Source organism: Nicotiana tabacum, chromosome 24, assembly GCF_000715075.1.
Source record: "Nicotiana tabacum cultivar K326 chromosome 24, ASM71507v2, whole genome shotgun sequence".
Taxonomy (NCBI): domain Eukaryota; kingdom Viridiplantae; phylum Streptophyta; class Magnoliopsida; order Solanales; family Solanaceae; genus Nicotiana; species Nicotiana tabacum.
This window is the reverse complement of record NC_134103.1, coordinates 69,936,869-69,953,953: the sequence shown is the minus strand read 5'-3', so window position 1 is coordinate 69,953,953 and position 17,085 is coordinate 69,936,869. Positions and strand designations below refer to the sequence as shown.

General features: G+C 37.9%; 1 protein-coding gene across 1 annotated transcript; it reads left to right on the top strand.

The window, feature by feature from the left end:
* The first annotated feature begins 7,732 nt into the window (after positions 1 to 7,732).
* Positions 7,733 to 8,772, top strand: LOC107802852 (uncharacterized). Its single transcript, XM_016626427.2, has 4 exons — positions 7,733 to 7,937; positions 8,026 to 8,077; positions 8,174 to 8,232; positions 8,371 to 8,772. The coding sequence occupies exons 1-4, from the start codon at positions 7,918 to 7,920 to the stop codon at positions 8,567 to 8,569; spliced, it is 330 nt and encodes a 109-aa protein (XP_016481913.1). The 5' UTR covers positions 7,733 to 7,917; the 3' UTR covers positions 8,570 to 8,772.
* The last annotated feature ends 8,313 nt before the right edge of the window (positions 8,773 to 17,085 follow it).

Below are 17,085 nucleotides of genomic sequence, written 5' to 3'. Positions count from 1 at the left end.
TTCTTTTTATCCTCGCTTACTGATCTTGGCTTTATTTTGGTGGTAGTTTTTCAAGCCCCATTAGTTTGCATATGCGGTTAGTTTTTTCCTCTTTACTAGCTATTCTTTTAAGCCCTACCTAAGTATTTTCCTCTTTTTACTATCTTAATAATCATAGTCACTTGAAGAAAATATCTCCATTACTGAAAGTCCTAAACCCATCATCGCACAACATAGTCTTTACATAAGCATCAATTCTACTTAAATCCTCGTGTCCATCAGATAAGAGATCTTAACAAACTTTTTTCTCGATAATCTTTGCTAGGCAATCTCTTAGATGATCTGGGATATCAAAATTCTAGTAACAAAAAAAATAAGAATAAAACAAAAGCAAAAGCAAAAGCAAAAGAGAATCACATATTGAATACGTTGCTATGGTGCTACGAGGATAATGAGTGAAATCATATTAGCATTTTTGACTCAAAATGTGTATTTACAATAAACTTCTATTAACTTGCAATAATATTGTTTAAAAACTAAATTTTCATCACTGAATGTTGCCAATATCTACTCCTTGAAAAATCACCGAAGATAATTAAAAATATATGATAAATTTACAGAAATTATAGTTTAATGGTTATGTCCTCGATCTCAAGATTTTCAATTTTCTTTTCATCTCTAGTCTCTTATCAAAAATTTTTTTGTCTCTTCTTCTTAGTAAAAATTATATCAATCGACCAGCTATCAAGGGTGGTAATTGAAATCTAATCTAAAAGGCCACCAACGAATTAATGTAGTTCTAAACCCTATATCTAATCTAAAAGGTTAAACATATATAGCCATCAACGAATTAAAGTAGTTCTAAACCCTACCAAAAGTTAGAAAAATATAGTTCAGAATCGTACCAAAAGTTTGAAATCCTTCAAGTTATTTTTCATAAGGATAATATCAACGAATTAAAATAGTTCTAAACCCCACCAAAAGTTAGAAAAATGTAGTTCAGAATCGTACCAAAAGTTTGAAATCTTTCAAGTTATTTTTTATAAGGACAATATCAACTGCTTGCTTCTTCCTACCCTTATTTGCTTTTCAACATCTGTATCTTAAAGTATAAGCGGGTCAATGTTTCAGCTTCCGTCATTGCAACAAAATTCTCCAAAATCCTATTGATAGATATGGATTAAACACCAACATAAAGAAGAAAATAGTGTTAGAAAACTATGAGCCGCAATTAAAGAAGGGCTGCTATCTAAATAAATCAACCTCAAAAAATAAATTATGGAATTATTATTTTTATAAAATATTACTAATCTGTTGCGTCAAGCCGTTAATCTGCAACTTATGCACATTTGCGGCAATAATTCATAACTTACAGATATGTTTGGCAGTTTCCCTAGATTATTAGAGTTTAATAGGTTCCAAATTATGAGAGAGAGAAAAACGACTTCTAAATCGAAAAGGAACAAAGAGAAGTCTCCATGTGAATTTAAAGTTTCGTAGGTTTCGAATTATGAGAAAAAAGGTCTCCTAAACCTAGAAGAATAGAAATAAGTACTAAATATTAGGGAAATTATTAAATATTTATTTTTAAATATTAAAGAAATAATTAAATTATTATTTTATCTAATGTGAAATCAAGTTTTGAAGGGTATAAAAGGCGAAAAACATTTCGATAGGCCTTCGTGCTTTTAATATAGTATATATATAGAGAGATTAAAGTTTTCCTCCTACCTTAAAGTGAACTCTTTTCTCCAATTTCCCTTGTTTGGCCGTCCTCCAATCTTTTTAATATGTACACAAACTTTCGTTATGATGTTATTATATTTTTTAGTATCAGCAAATGCTTCATTTATGCATAACTCGAATAGTCTATTTAGATAATTCATCAAATTTAAAAGTTACTTAATAAGAAATTCAAGAAAATATACTTTCGAGTTTTTTTTTGAGACTTCTCATTTTTACTAAATAAATACTAGGCGGTGAGATTCATACAATGAGAAAAATACTATTTGCGCCTGATACATGTACTGATCACGCCCAATTCTAGTCCTAAAAAGGATAATCGGTCGCTGCAAATATAATCCGGTCTAAAAGTCCGGAGTCGAATCCCACAGAGAACTAAGGCTTAGCTACAATTGTTCAATATTGCTAAGAAATACAAGTTCAAATAATTTCTTAGTTATAAAGATTGTAATTTTTATTTTAAACTAAGTAATTAACAAATACAAAAGTAATAAAATTATCAACTAACAAGACTAAGGAGGTCTAGAGTTATGATTTCACCAATTGTCGGAATTCTCCCGCTATGTTTTCTATAATTTCGCCTAAGTATTCTCTACCGATCATGAGTACTTCGGGTATCGTAATTCTCTTCCGAGCAACTATAACAATTTACTAGATATATTCTTCCGAACTACGCTAGCGGGCACTAATTCACCGCTCACTAAGATCGCACCAAGATTTCGTTATTCATAATCCCACCTTTAAACCCTCTGTATTGATTCCTCACATACGTTAGGAGTGATGTTGTTCAACAACTATCTAAATATATACCCTTTTCCAAGCAATACACATTAAATAGACACAGTCAATTGATGGCCATTCAATCAACAACAATAAACATGTAGTTGAACAAGTAGAGAAATCCAACGGCTCAATTATATAAACACGTAATAAGAATTCATCCTACAAAAGGTTTCATCAAAACCCTAAATGACAAGTTAGTTACTCGTAATAATATGCAAATTTACAATATTAGAATTCATAACCAATAATGAAAATAGGAAGAAGGAAGTGAAAAACTCGTAGAAGAATTCTCCGCCTTGCTCCTAGTATGTTCTTGCCTCCTTCAGTCGATAATCCTCTCTAGAAACGTCCAATCCCCTTCAAAAGTGAGTTTAAGGACTATTTATATGTGATAGGGTTTGCATGGGGCGAAATAATACAAACCGACTTCGGAACAACCTTTTTAGGTTAGCTCGTTCACTCTCTCGTGCGCATGCAAGAATGAACGAGCAAAGTTCTTCTTGTCTTTTGGTCCCAAATCAACTTCTTTTGCTCACTTTTGTCCAACTTGTTCCTACACATAAGAATGCACGTAATGCGCATAATTCACTACAAAAACTCATGTAACCTACCGTAACCACACAAGTTATGAGATAAAAGTACATCGAAAAATATTTATTTTTGGCCGTTTATCAACACCCCAAACTTAAACTCTTGCTCGTCCTCGAGCAACTTTCAAAATTAAGCACAATGGCAAGAAATACATTTTCGCAATATACTCAAGCATCATACCAATGACAATGGCTTATACCAACACTTAGAACTCAACATAAGAACTATTGTCATCTTTCTTCAAAAGTAGACTCATGCCAAGACTATTTAAAATATTTGTGCGACTTCTTCTAACATCCTAACCTCAAGAGATGACTCCAATATATTCCTTACTATGACTCACTTGTTGTGTCAACTCAAAATGCCTGAACTTTATTAATCCTTTGTAAATTATGTGCCTTCACCACAAACCAAAGAGAGAAATTAGTCCACACACTCAAATATGCATTCAAGTATAATTTAAGGACTTACAAATCGAAAGAATTCGCTTACTCTCTCAAAGAACTTCATGTGCATCCCGAGGCCGTTTCATAGGCTTGCCCATAGTGTATGTCTCTACTAATTTAAGCTTGCGAGGTCTAGGATCAATTAGGTCTTTCCAGATTGTAATGTAGGCTAAGGGATGGATAGGATATATTTGAGTATAGTGACTAACCCTCTTAAGCACTTTAATACACTACACTTAACTTTCAAATACATACTCTTTCATGACCAATTCAAGCAATGCCACGAAATCATATACAATTTGGCCCTTCTTTTTTAAGCACAACTATGCATTCACTAGCTCAGATTAAGAGGAATAGGGGGTGTATTTTCTATTTTTTTAATTTTATTTTTTCTCTTTTTTTTTTCTTTTGCATTTTCTTTGATTTTTTTCCCACTCTCCATAGTTGGGTTGCCCGACTAATGATCTTTCAAAATATACGTGCACCTTTTGGCCTTTTTGTGGTTCCACTCAAAAGCTACCCCTACTCTCACCTTACTCTTCTAGCAACTTATGTGCTTTCGGAGGTAAAGGTTCAAAAAGATCTAATTAAGAACAAAAAGGGAATCGGCTTGTCATGTAGGTGCCAAAGAAAAAGTTTATAGGCTCAAATGGGCTATCTAAGGATAATTTTATTTATGTTGGCATACTAGCTCAATGGACAATCAAAGAAACGCCTACATCATATCCAAGACTCACAAAGCTTACTTATTTCTTTTCGAATAACACACAGGGCAAGTTCAAGACTAACACAGGATAACACAGAATATAATCAAGACCTCATATCACACAATGCACATGATTCACTCCGGACGGCTCAGACCCGACACTCTAGTTAAACAACTAAGCACAACCATCCTATTAATTCAACACATGGAAAGTAATAATAGGAGTCAACAAATGAACTTAAGCGTCAAAAGAAAGTCACATATATTCTCAAGGCATGTGGCCACATAGAACACGAAAAAAGATAATCAGCTCAAATGTTACAACTCTAAGTCCGGACATAAAACATGTCAAAAAGTGTAGATACTCAAGTTCTTCCATTCCATTATCAGTTCTACAAAAGTAAGAAAAAGAAAAATCTTTTTGTATTTTTTTTCCTTTAGACTTTACTCCCTCAAGAAAACTGTCTAAGAAATCTATCGTCCGGAAAAGTCCAAAATCTTTATGAAAATTCTACCTACAAAAAAAACTACTACCCGATTCAAAGAGTCATCCCTTGGAAAAGAACCATGGCCATAAGAAAAATCAAGAGGGATTATTACTACCTAATTATTTTTTTATTTTTTTCAACACACATACAATAACACAACTAAAATAGCACAGGAATACCTAAACAGTCTCTTCACCCACACTTAAAATAATGCATTGTCCCCAATACACACCCATAAATACAAGAGGGTAAAAGAAACTCCCTGGTAGACCAAAGGCCGATGCATTAGCAGCTCATGGGGTACTCAGACTTCTCCCATATGGTTCTTTGTGCGGGCACCCCATACTTAATTCTGACCATCTCCCTTGCTTTTACTTTCTTCCAATAGCCTTACTTCCCATGTTCCTAGAGAAATCAAAAGCAACACTGCAATAATAATAAAATAATAAAAAATAAAAAATAAAAAATAAAAGCAACAGAAAACAGTAAAGCTGGGTTGCCTCCCAACAAGCGCTTGATTTAACGGCGCGGCACGACGCGAATCACTTTTTGTCTCCACCTCGAGCTTATGAATTGAATCCCAAGTTTTGCTTCAAGTTTATGATTATGCTCCTGGGGAGGTACAAATTCTTTCGAGCCAAAGTTTAAATGAATTTTCATGCACTTTTTGGCTCTCGACTGAGGAGTATTACCTTGCTTAGATGGCCTTACAAATTTCAAAATATAAGGTTCATCGACCTCTGCCCTTGACTCCTTTTTATGCTCATAAGGATTAATTTTTATTTTACCATCTGAACATAATATAGAGAAGTGTTTGGAATGAGGTCCAACGCGCTCAAATACATGAACTTTAAGATTTTTGACCTCCTCTACACCAATCACACTAGAGTCAACTAAATTTGTATCTTCAATATCCTTGGCTGACTCTAGTATTACTTCTTCAATATCGGCATCCTCAAATTCTAGTTGGATAGATTGTTGGTGTTCTATTCTCACCTCCTCCATTAGCACCTCAATTTCTGCATCTAAATCATGCTCCTTTTGGCTACTATCCACAATATCAGCTTGTTGAGCATTAAATTCTTCAACTAGTTGACTCACTTGTGCCTCCAGGTTGTGAATAGTAGCATCTTGCCTTTGTACGTGCCATTGTTTCTCATTATTTTATTCCACAAGGCACCTTATCATATCCGTGATCTCTTTCACGTCATCATCCCTGAGTTCTTTATTCCTATTAACTTCACAAGAAAAAGAAGAACTATCAAAGTAAGGGGCTGGGGGGAGGGGGGAGAGGGAGGGGAATAAAAAATATAAGCACAACCATGAAAGTGACCATCTTGACCACCACACATATCACACACATTCCACACATAAAATTGAGTTGGTATACATAATTCGCTCTCGGGAATATTTTGATAATTTAGCCATGGGTTGTTTCCTCCACAATATGCATAAGGAAGATCAAAAGTAGAATTACCAACATCAAAACTCTCATATTTCAAAGATGCCATGTTTCTCAAATCATCAAGTAAAACTAAAATAAAAAAAATCAATACAAAAAAAAATAAAATAAAAGTTCAAACTTGAAACCTAGCAATATGTATAGCTACAGCTACACCGTTAGTTCCCCGGCAACGACGCCAAAATTTGATCACACCCAACTCTAGTCCTAAAAAAGATAAGCGGTCGCTGCAAATATAATTCGGTCTAAAAGTCCGGAGTTGAATCCCACAGAGAACTAAGACTTAGCTATAATTGTTCAGTATTGCTAAGAAATATAAGTTCAAATAATTTTCTAGTTATAAAGATTGTAATTTTTATTTTAAACTAATTAATTAACAAATACAAAAAATAGTAAAATTATCAACTAACAAAACTAAGGAGGTCTAGAGTTATAATTTCCCCAATTGTCGGAATTCTTCCCGCTATATTTTTTATAATTTCGCCTAAGTATTCTCTACCGATCGTGACTACTTCGGGTGTCGTAATTCTCTTCCGAGCAACTACAATAATTTACTAGACATATTCTTCCGAACTACGCTAGCTGATACTAATTCACCGCTCACTAAGATTGCACCAATGTTTCGTTATTCCTAATCCCACCTTTAAACCCTCCGTATTGATTCCTCACATACGTTAGGAGTGATGTTGTTCTACAACTATCTAAATATGTACCATTTTCCAAGCAATACATATTAAATATGCACAGTCAATTGATGGTCATTCAATCAACAACAATAAATACGTAGTTGAATAAGTAGAGAAATCCAACTGCTCAATTATATAAACACGTAATAAGAATTCATCCTACAAAAGGTTCTATCAAAACCCTAGATAACAAACTAGTTACTCGTAATAGTATGCAAAACTACAATACTAGAATTCATAACCAATAATGAAAATAGGAAGAAGGAAGTGAAAAACTCGTAGAAGAATTCTCCGCCTTGCTTCTAGTGTGTTCTTGCCTCCTTCGGTCGATAATCCTCTCTAAAAATGTTCAATCCCCTTCAAACGTGAGTTTAAGGACTATTTATATGTGATAGGGTTTGCATGGGGCGAAATAATACAAGCCCACTTCGGAACAACCTTTTTAGGTTAGCTCGTTCACTCTCTCGTGCGCACGCGAGTATGAACAAGCAAAGTTCTTCTTGTCTTTTTGTCCCGAATCAACTTCTTTTGCTCACTTTTCGTCCAACTTGATCCTACACATAAGAATGCACGTAATGAGCATAATTCACTACAAAAACTCATGTAACCTACCGTAACCACACAAGTTATGAGATGAAAGCACACCGAAAAATATTTATTTTTGGCCGTTTATCGTGTACTAATGTAATAAGTGCATAATTTGTGTTTTTATATAAATATTACCACTGCTTAACTATTTAATAATAGTTAAGCAGACTTCATTTTATCAATTTAGTATGATGAATCAACGTGAAAGACGGGAATGTGAGGAAGTTATTTTAACTGTTTTACCAGTTTCTCAAAAGAGAGAGGGAGAGAGAGAATTGCTAAAAGAAATTACTCCCTAGCTGGGGACATGCATTGAAGAAAAGAAAAAAAGAACAAAAAGAGAAAAAAAAATAAGGACAGAGAAGAACTTTGTAATTAAAAAGATTTTTATGTTCTCTCTGTCTCTTTCACGTTTAGGCTTAGCCATTGTTGTTCATCTCTCCGAATGCCTCAGCATCATTCAGGGTACTAATAAATTGTCTTTCTAATAGAATTTAAGGTTTCTGGAACAGAGTTAATGTTGATATTCTTTAAAATTTTTATTTTTTTGTAGTCAATTATGGCGACTATTAAGCAAGGAGCGAGGCAATCAACAGGAAAATTCTGTAAATTTCAATTCTCAACCTTGACCAATTATTTTTCTGTATATATATGTTTTGTTTTCTAAATTCCTAGTATATAATTTTTGGGAAATTTCACAGGTTTCAGAGATAGCAATGTTATTATTTGAGTTTTGCAGCCTCCTTTATGCGAATTTGAGGCAAGTCTTTAAAATCATTCCTTTTAGCAGAGATGTATATATTAGCAAAGCTTAACATAATAGAAACTTATGTAGTAGCAAAAGTGGTTCAAAATTTGTTTTAGGTCGCATGTGTGACAATGTGTTTTATTCTTGCAGTTTTTCAAATTCTCTTGTTAGAATTCATGGTGCTACACCGATCCGACGAATCAGTTTCCACAATCAAGCACAACAAACAATGGCTGCTCTTATCCTTGTTAGAATTTATGGTTCTACACCGGTCACACGAATCAGATTCCGCAGTCAAGCGCAACAAACAATGGCTGCATGTATTTCAAGTGGATCAAGATATTGCTGATTTGAACCAAAGAAAGGATAGTGAATACAACAACATCTAAGAGAAGACAATGGTTGAAAGGAGGATATATCTGATTAATAGCTAGCTATAATCGATGGACTGCTTAATTTTATGAACAAAACTGAGATTGAGGAAATTGTAAGAAGCCTTTGAGAAATTTTATATGCTTGAGTTAAATGATGAGATTATTATTGCCGTTTGAAGTAGTGAACTACCTAGAATTTATATTGTGGCGTGTTTGTTTTTTTGTGGCAAATTTAGTTGACACAAAGGCTAATAAGAAAACAATGATAACAGTGCAAAAGTGGATATACTTTCACATTGAATATAAAACATATAATTTTTGTGAAAAAATTTAGCTAAGATTTGGACCAATGTGAATGTGCATCCCCTATTGCATTGTTATTTTTCTTTAAGTCAAAAGTAAAAAAATTATTTCAACCAAATGTTTCGTTATGTACAGCAGTACAAACTAGCTTTAATTGACTCTAAAATGTTTCGTTATGTACAAACTAGATTTATTTGACTCTAGAAACTAAGTCTAAAAAATAACCTTTGAACGACAATGACCATAACAAACCGGTAGGCTATCAGAGGTTCAACATATCGCCTTCTAGGCAGTGGCGTAGCTGGTGCCAAGGAAGGTCGAGCAAACACCCTTCGTTGAAAAATTATATTATTGTATACGGGTAAAATCGAGCCCACTGAATGACTCGATTTTTCGGTGAATCAAACGGAGCAGGAATGTGACCGTAATGAATCGGAATCAGAGCGAGGAGCCCCTCGTATCGGGGCTCGGGCAAAACATCTGCCCTCGGGGATATCGGGGCCATATCCTCCGAGTCCGGTTAGAGGATTGAGACTTCGGAGAGCATTACCAAACAGCTGCACATGACTAACAAAGGACCGCGATGTCCGTGCCCGACCGGATATCACGGCGTGAATCTCAGCCCGTATCAGCAGAAAATCAGTGATTAGCGAAACGGAAATTTTTTACCTTTCTTAGAATTGTACTTAGGGTAAAATTCTCTTACTATATAAAGGGGAAAGCTTATTATTCATGGGACATATTATAATACGCATATCAATGCAATTTATTTCAATCCTTTTGGTTGTTCAAAGTTCTTATTTTTGTTCTTAATTTCTTCATAAGTGCAAGCTTGGAATGGAAGGCAGGTTCCTCATCAAGCCACCAACCGAGCTCTGAATTACCCTTATCGTTGGTTTGGTCCTTTATTACGTCTTTCATTTGCTTAATCTAATATCATTAATTACTTATATTGAATTAACCCACATATTGTTAAAACCACAAATAAATTTAATTGTTATCCGTTTTTAAGGATAAATAGTTTGGTGCCCACCGTGGGACTAAAGATAATAGTGGCGATTTGATACGAATTTCCATAACGCACTCTATTTTACACTTGTTCTTTGAGATTTTTTAATTTCAGGTCAAATTAAAAATGTCAAACTCTCAATCTGCTCATTCGAGCGTTGATGCTGAGTCTGGCCACCATGACGAGAACAACAATGTGGTGCCCAGCAACTAGGTGCCCCTTGTTGACCCCAACGGAGTTCCAGTCGCGGACCCGATCGATGCTAACTCACATGTGGCTATCGACGCAAACTTGCCTACCGACCCCGAAAACAACATTTGCAGGGAAGCCTGATTGATAGCCCGGAGTACACATGACAGCGAAGGTGATGGGATCAATCTGCGGGTGATCTTTGAAATGTTACAGGCTCAACAGAAAGCAATAACCCAATTGTAGAACCAAAGTCGCGCCCCCAACAGAGTTGAACCCGAACAATCCCGGGAAAGCACCCGTAGAAATAAACCAGCCACGGAAAGGCCAGACGAAGTTGAACCCGAGACCGACCCCGAGATAATAAAGATGCTAGAGGAACTGACAAAGTGGGTGGAATCAGGAGAAAAGAAAATCGAAGCCAACGACAAAAAGTGAAAACCAATAACTCCAGGGTTGATCAAATCCCAGGAGCGCCTCCGATATTGAAAGGCCTAGATTCCAAGAAATTTGTTCAAAAACCTTTCCCTCCGAGCGCAGCTCCGAAACCGATCCCGAAGAAGTTTAGTAAGCCCGAAATTACGAAGTATAATGGGACCACGAATCCAAATAAATATGTGACCTCCTACACGTGTGCCATCAAGAGAAACGACTTAGAAGATGACGAAATCGAGTCGATTCTACTGAAAAAGTTCGGAGAAACCCTGTCTAAAGAAGCAATGATATGGTATCATAACCTGCCCCCTAATTCCATTGATTCATTTCCTGTTCTTGCAGATGCCTTCGTGAAAGCTCATGCTGGGGCCATCAAAGTCGAGACCAGAAAATCGGACCTCTTTAAAGTGAAACAAAGAAATAACGAAATGCTTAGGGAATTATCTAGGTTTCAAAAAGGATAGACCTGCCCCCGGTTGCGGACGATTGGGCCGTTCAATCATTCACTCAAGGACTCAACCCCCAAAGCTCCTTGGCTTCACAGCAGCTGAAACAGAATTTGATAGAGTACCCGGCTGTAACTTGGACTGACGTCCATAACAGGTACCAATCAAAAATCAGAGTCGAGGATGATCAGCTCGGCCCCCCCTCTAGGTCCGTGTATCCCATCAGAACTAATGACAGGTCTAAAAGAGTCGTATAGCGGATATCGAAGGGGAAGCAGATCCGGACGTAACCCTGCAAGGAATGAAAAAAGAAGCGATCGAGGTCACAATAGGCGGGGACTCATGAGCAAAAACGGTTTCGACATGCCAGTCGGGGCCAGGGAGGCACCGAGGCTATCGGAGTACAACTTCAGCGTCGATGCTGCCGATATCGTGTCAGCCATCAGACACATCAAATATACTAAGTGGCCTAAGCCATTGCAGTCCGATCCTACCCAAAGAGACCCCAACCTGATGTGTAAGTATCATGACACCCACGGCTACAAGAGCGAAGACTGCCGATAACTAAGAAAAGAAGTGGACCGGTTATTCAATAACGGACACCTCCGGGAGTTTCTAAGTACCGAGTCAAAAGTCACTTCAGGATTAGGGACTCCAACAAGCAGACTGAGCAAGAGGAAGCTCAGCACGTCATTAATATGATCATCGGTGGAGTCGACATCCCCCATGGGCCAATGCTGAAATGCACTAAGGTGTCCATTACAAGGGAAAAGCAAACTCGGGATTACATGCCGGAGGGGACCGTCTCTTTCAACGCTGAAGGCATCGTGCAACCGCATAACGATGCCCTGTGTAATTTTCTGTACTCATAAATAAATCTCGAGTTAAGCGTGTGTTGATTGATCTAGGTAGCTCAACCAATATAATCAGATCGAGCGTCGTAGAGCAGCTGGGTCTGCAAGACCAAATAGTGCCCGCGGTCCGGGACTTAAACGAATTCAACATGGCATGTGAAACTACTAAAGGGGAGATAACCCTGCTAGTGAACATCGTCGGAACCATTCAGGAAATGAAGTTCTATGTCATCGAGGGGGATATGAGGTACAACGCTCTATTCGGAAGGCCATGGATTCACAACATGAGGGCAATACCCTCGACACTACACCAGGCATTGAAGTTCCCCACACCGGAAGAAATCAAAACAGTTTACGCAGAACAACCGGCCACAAAAAAGAATGTTCACGGTCGATGAGGTGATCCCGATGTCCCTTCTCTCGACATCAAAGAACCCGAAGTCGGTTAGGAAGGAAGAAACTAAATAGTAATCATCGATACCGACCCCGACCGAACCGGAGAGCAAAAGGCAGGTGAGGATGTTGATTACAGAGTTCCCGGGTCGTTCATCGCCCTTTACGATTCTGATGCCACCAAGTTAACGGTCGAGGAACTGGAGCAAGTCATATTGATCGAACACTTGCCTGATTGGAAGGTATACCTGGGCACAGGGTTAACTCTCGAGCTCAGGAAAAAACTCATTGCATTCCTTATGGCTAACATAGATTGTTTCGCTTGGTCCCATCTTGATATGATAGGGATCCCGCCATAAATAACTACTCATAAGCTGAGCTTGGATCCGAAGTTCCACCCGGTTAAACAGAAGAGGAGGCCTCAGTCCGAAGTCAAGCATGCATTTATCAAAGACGAGGTATCCAAATGCCTTAAAATAGGTTATATTCGGGAAATTAAGTACCCAGATTGGTTAGCTAACGTAGTGGTAATGTCTAAAAAGGGAAATAAATTAAGAATGTGCGTAGATTACAAAGACTTGAACAAGGCATGACCTAAAGACTCTTTTCCTTTGTCTAACATCGATCGCATGATCGACGCGACGACCGGCCACGAGATACTCAGTTTTCTCGATGCCTATTTCGGGTACAACCAAATCCAGATGGACCCGGGCGATCAAGAAAAAACTTCATTCATCACTAAATTCGGCACCTATTGCTATAACGTAATACCGTTCGGACTAAAACATGCCGGTGTCACTTACCAACGCCTAGTAAACCGAATGTTTGAAGGACAAATAGGAAAATCAATGGAGATTTACATTGACAACATGTTAGTTAAATCCCTGCAAGTAGAGGACCATTTGGACCTTTTGCAGGAAACCTTTAGCATACTGAAGAAATACAATGTGAAGCTGAACCCGAAGAAATGTGCATTCAGGGTCGGGTCTGGAAAGTTCCTTGGATTCATGGTTTCCAACCGGGGGATCGAGATCAATCCCGACAAAATCAAAGCTATAGAAGACATCACGGTGGTGGACAATGTCAAGGCCGTTCAAAGGTTAACCGGGCGTATAGCCGCCCTGGGTCGGTTCATATCAAGGTCCTCCGATAAGAGCCATCGGTTCTTCTCATTATTTAAGAAGAAGAATAACTTTTCGTGGACCCCGGAGTGCCAACAAGCTTTGGAAGAACTCAAACGGTACCTTTAGATTCCACCTTTGCTTCATACCCCGAAGACAGACGATTAGTTGTACCTGTACTTAGCGGTATCCAAGATAGATGTAAGTGGAGTCTTAGTCCGGGAAGAGGAAGGTATGCAATTTCCTATCTATTATGTCAGCAGGACTCTAGGCGAGGCCGAAACAAGGTATCACGACCCAAAATCCAACTAGTCGTGATGGCACCTAACCCAACCCGCTAGGTAAGCCAATTAACAACTATCCAAATTCCAATGATATTAACAAGATAATTAAACGAAAGTAATTTATTGAATCTCATACATTTTCCAAGGATTGGTAGTATAAATCATGAGCTTCTAAGAATATAATTCACAAAGCTGAAATGAAATAAATACATCGTCTGTTTGAAAAGTACATAAATAGAGTTTTATAGATCTAAGGCTACCACGAATATGAGGCAGCTACAACCGGGATGCACGTACATCTTCAATCCAGCTCCCATCGATCACAGCAACATCAGCAGCCAACATCTACACGCAAAGTGCAGAAGTGTAGTATGAGTACAACCGATCCCATGTACTCAGTAAGTAACAAACCTAACCTTAGGTTGAAAGTATGGGTGTTTAACGGGCGGGCTGGACACAAAAAAAATTAGCCCGTCCGTTTAACGTTTCGGGCTGTTAGCGGATTGTACTTTTTTGGATTTTTTTGTCCGTCCGGGTTCGGACTTAGCGGGCTGGATCGGGCCGTGCAATTTTTTTTTAAAGTAAATTTTATTTTTCTTATTCAATGTTATTGATACTTAAGTGTTTACAAACTTTTAAGGCTTAGAATTAAACTTTGAAGTTTAAAGTTTTAAATTTGAAATTTGAATTTTATAATTTTAAAATTGAAATTTGAAAGTAAGTGGCTATAAAAAATTATTTAATAAGACCAATAGGCAATATGTAAGGATCAAGCACTGAAGACTTTCATTTGATATTTTTATTGAATAGTATATAATACTTCAAATTAAGTTGCAAGTTCTTTTTTGATTTTGTTATTTTTGAACTTGCAAATTAAAAGTTTACAACAATTATAAAGAAAAGAAATAGTACATCACATGCTTTGCATCATTTTTGTAAGTTCATCCATGTCAACATGAGGTTCTTGGTTTCCGGCATTGGTTGAATCAGAACCATAAACCATTATATCTCCAATTTCTTGGTCCTCCGCTTCATCTACCTCGTCACGCCCTTGATTTCGCCGTTCTGATCTTATCCAATCTCTGAAGCACATTAGAATTTCCAAAGTGTTATTGCCCAATGAATGACGGGTATCTCCTAGTTGCTGCCTTGCTTGGCTAAATGCGCTCTCTGATGCGACTGTTGAAATCGGCACATTTAGCACGTCTCGAGCCATGGCCGAAAGAACATGAAATTGATTTGAGTTGCTCCTCCACCAACCTAGTAGTAGAAATTCCTTTGTGCGGGGCTCTGCTGACTTTTGCAAGTAGAATTGAAGTTCATCAATATTCCTGCTACTAGTTTGTTGATGCTCCCATAGTGTAGACCAAATCAAATAATCTTCAACACCATCATTATCATCCAAAGAACTAGTCCCAGATGTTGAAACTGAACTTGAAGGAATATTTGCATCGACAACAGAAGAAGCATCAACAATGTTGGCATAATAATTATATAATATTTCTAAATATTTGTGTAGATCAGAAATACAAGTGTCAATATCAAAAGTTTCAATTGGTCAAATATCCATATAAGAATATAAAGCACTGATTAATTGGGGACAAGTGGCCATTTTGATAGAAGGATTTAAAATAGCACCAATTAGGTAAATAGGGGGTATTGGGTAGCCATATTTGAATTTGACCATTGGCAACGATCCAGAAAAAAAAAAAAAACCCGTTAAAAACGGGCTGAACCAGGCTGTATCCCGTTAAAAACCCGTTAGGCTGAACCAGGTTGTAGCCCGTTAAAAACCCGTTAACGAGTTAACTGGCTTAGCGGGTTCCGGTGCACCGGTATCAAAAAACTATTCGTTTGAAACCCGTTCCCCGCCCAACCTGTCCCAGCCCACCCCCACGCTACAGTACCGGGCTGACCCGGGCTAAATCGGGTTGTAAATGGGTCAGCCTGGCCCGATTAACAGGTATAGTTAAAACTAGTGACGAGCTAACACAAAGGTCGGGTCCAACACCAATATTCCACAACAGTTCATAACAGCATAGTACAAGTAATAAAAAAGTTATCTCAGAAATAAAATGCTCAGTTCGTTCACAGTTCCAGGAAAATAGGCGTTTCTTTTCAAATATCTCAGTGAAAACCCAAATCTTTTACCGAAAATACCAAAATACGAGTAAGTATGAAAACTGTGATTTTTTCCAAAAATCCTTTCAACAATAAGTAAGATGCTTCAATTTCAGATAGCACGAGGAAAGTACGTCTCTATGCCTACATGTCAAGATACAGGTAAACTCATAAATGTCCCAAAAACTAGGTAGCAGAAGAAAATGCATCTCTATGCATGTATCTCAAGTACACAAATGCAATGCATCTCGATGATCAGCTCATGTACTCACACTCCTAGAGTACTCAATCTCACTGTCTCGCATTCTCTCTCACTATGCTCAATGCTCAGCACACTCAATCACTCAGCGATGTACAATACCTGATGCGGCGTACAACCCGATCCATATATATATAGTCGACTGCGCTCACTGGGGGTATGCAGACTCCGGAGGGGCTCCTACAGCCCAAGTGCTATAATCCGCACTGACAACTCATGTGCTGCACGAAAAACTCACGTGCCATAATATCAATATCTGGATCCGTACGGACAACTCACGTGCTATAGTATCAACATCTGGATCCGCACGGATAACTCACGTGCTATAGTAATGATATCCTCACAAACAGGCCCCAGGCCTCACTCAGTCATCAATCTCTCCAGTCTCACTCATGGGCTCATAATGTCATGAAACTATCCCGACAACAATGATATGATGTATCAATAAATAACAATTGAGACTGAGATATGATATGAATGCATGAATATGAATGAGTACGAAATATCAAAGAAATCAGTGAAATGACAGCAAGAAACGACCACTATGGGTCCTAGCAGTATCGTCATAAAGCCTAAACATGATGTCTAGCATGATTGACAGCTTAACTACTTTATCACATGGTGGAAACACGGATATCAACAAAGTAGGACCACTATACAGTGCCAAAGAAATAACAGAGTCCCAATTCACATGGTGCACGCCCATACGGCCGTCACCTAGCATGTGCGTTACCTCAATACCAATCACATAACACGTATTACGAGGTTTCATACCCTCAACAATAAGTTTAGAAGAGTTACTTACCTCAAACAAGCCAATACCAATGCCGAGCAAGCCAAGCGATGCTCCAAAGATTCCATCACGTGCTTTCTGACCTCCGAACGGCTCGAAACTAACCAAAAAGACTCAAGTACATCAAACAATGCTAAAGGAACCAACCCCGATCGAAAAAGATCAAATCTTGAATCAAAAGCCCAAAATCGGCCAAATGCCCAATCCGGGCTCGCACCTCGGAACCCGACAAAATTTACAAAATCCAACAACCCATTCAATTACAAGTCCAACCATACTATTTT

What these genes read in the sequence shown, in the direction of transcription:
- LOC107802852 (XM_016626427.2), top strand. Translation starts at nt 7,918, where the DNA reads ATGCCTCAGCATCATTCAGG. An exon ending in GCAATCAACAGGAAAATTCT is followed by an intron (nt 8,078 to 8,173) that starts GTAAATTTCAAT and finishes GAAATTTCACAG; the next exon opens with GTTTCAGAGATAGCAATGTT. An exon ending in CTCCTTTATGCGAATTTGAG is followed by an intron (nt 8,233 to 8,370) that starts GCAAGTCTTTAA and finishes TTATTCTTGCAG; the next exon opens with TTTTTCAAATTCTCTTGTTA.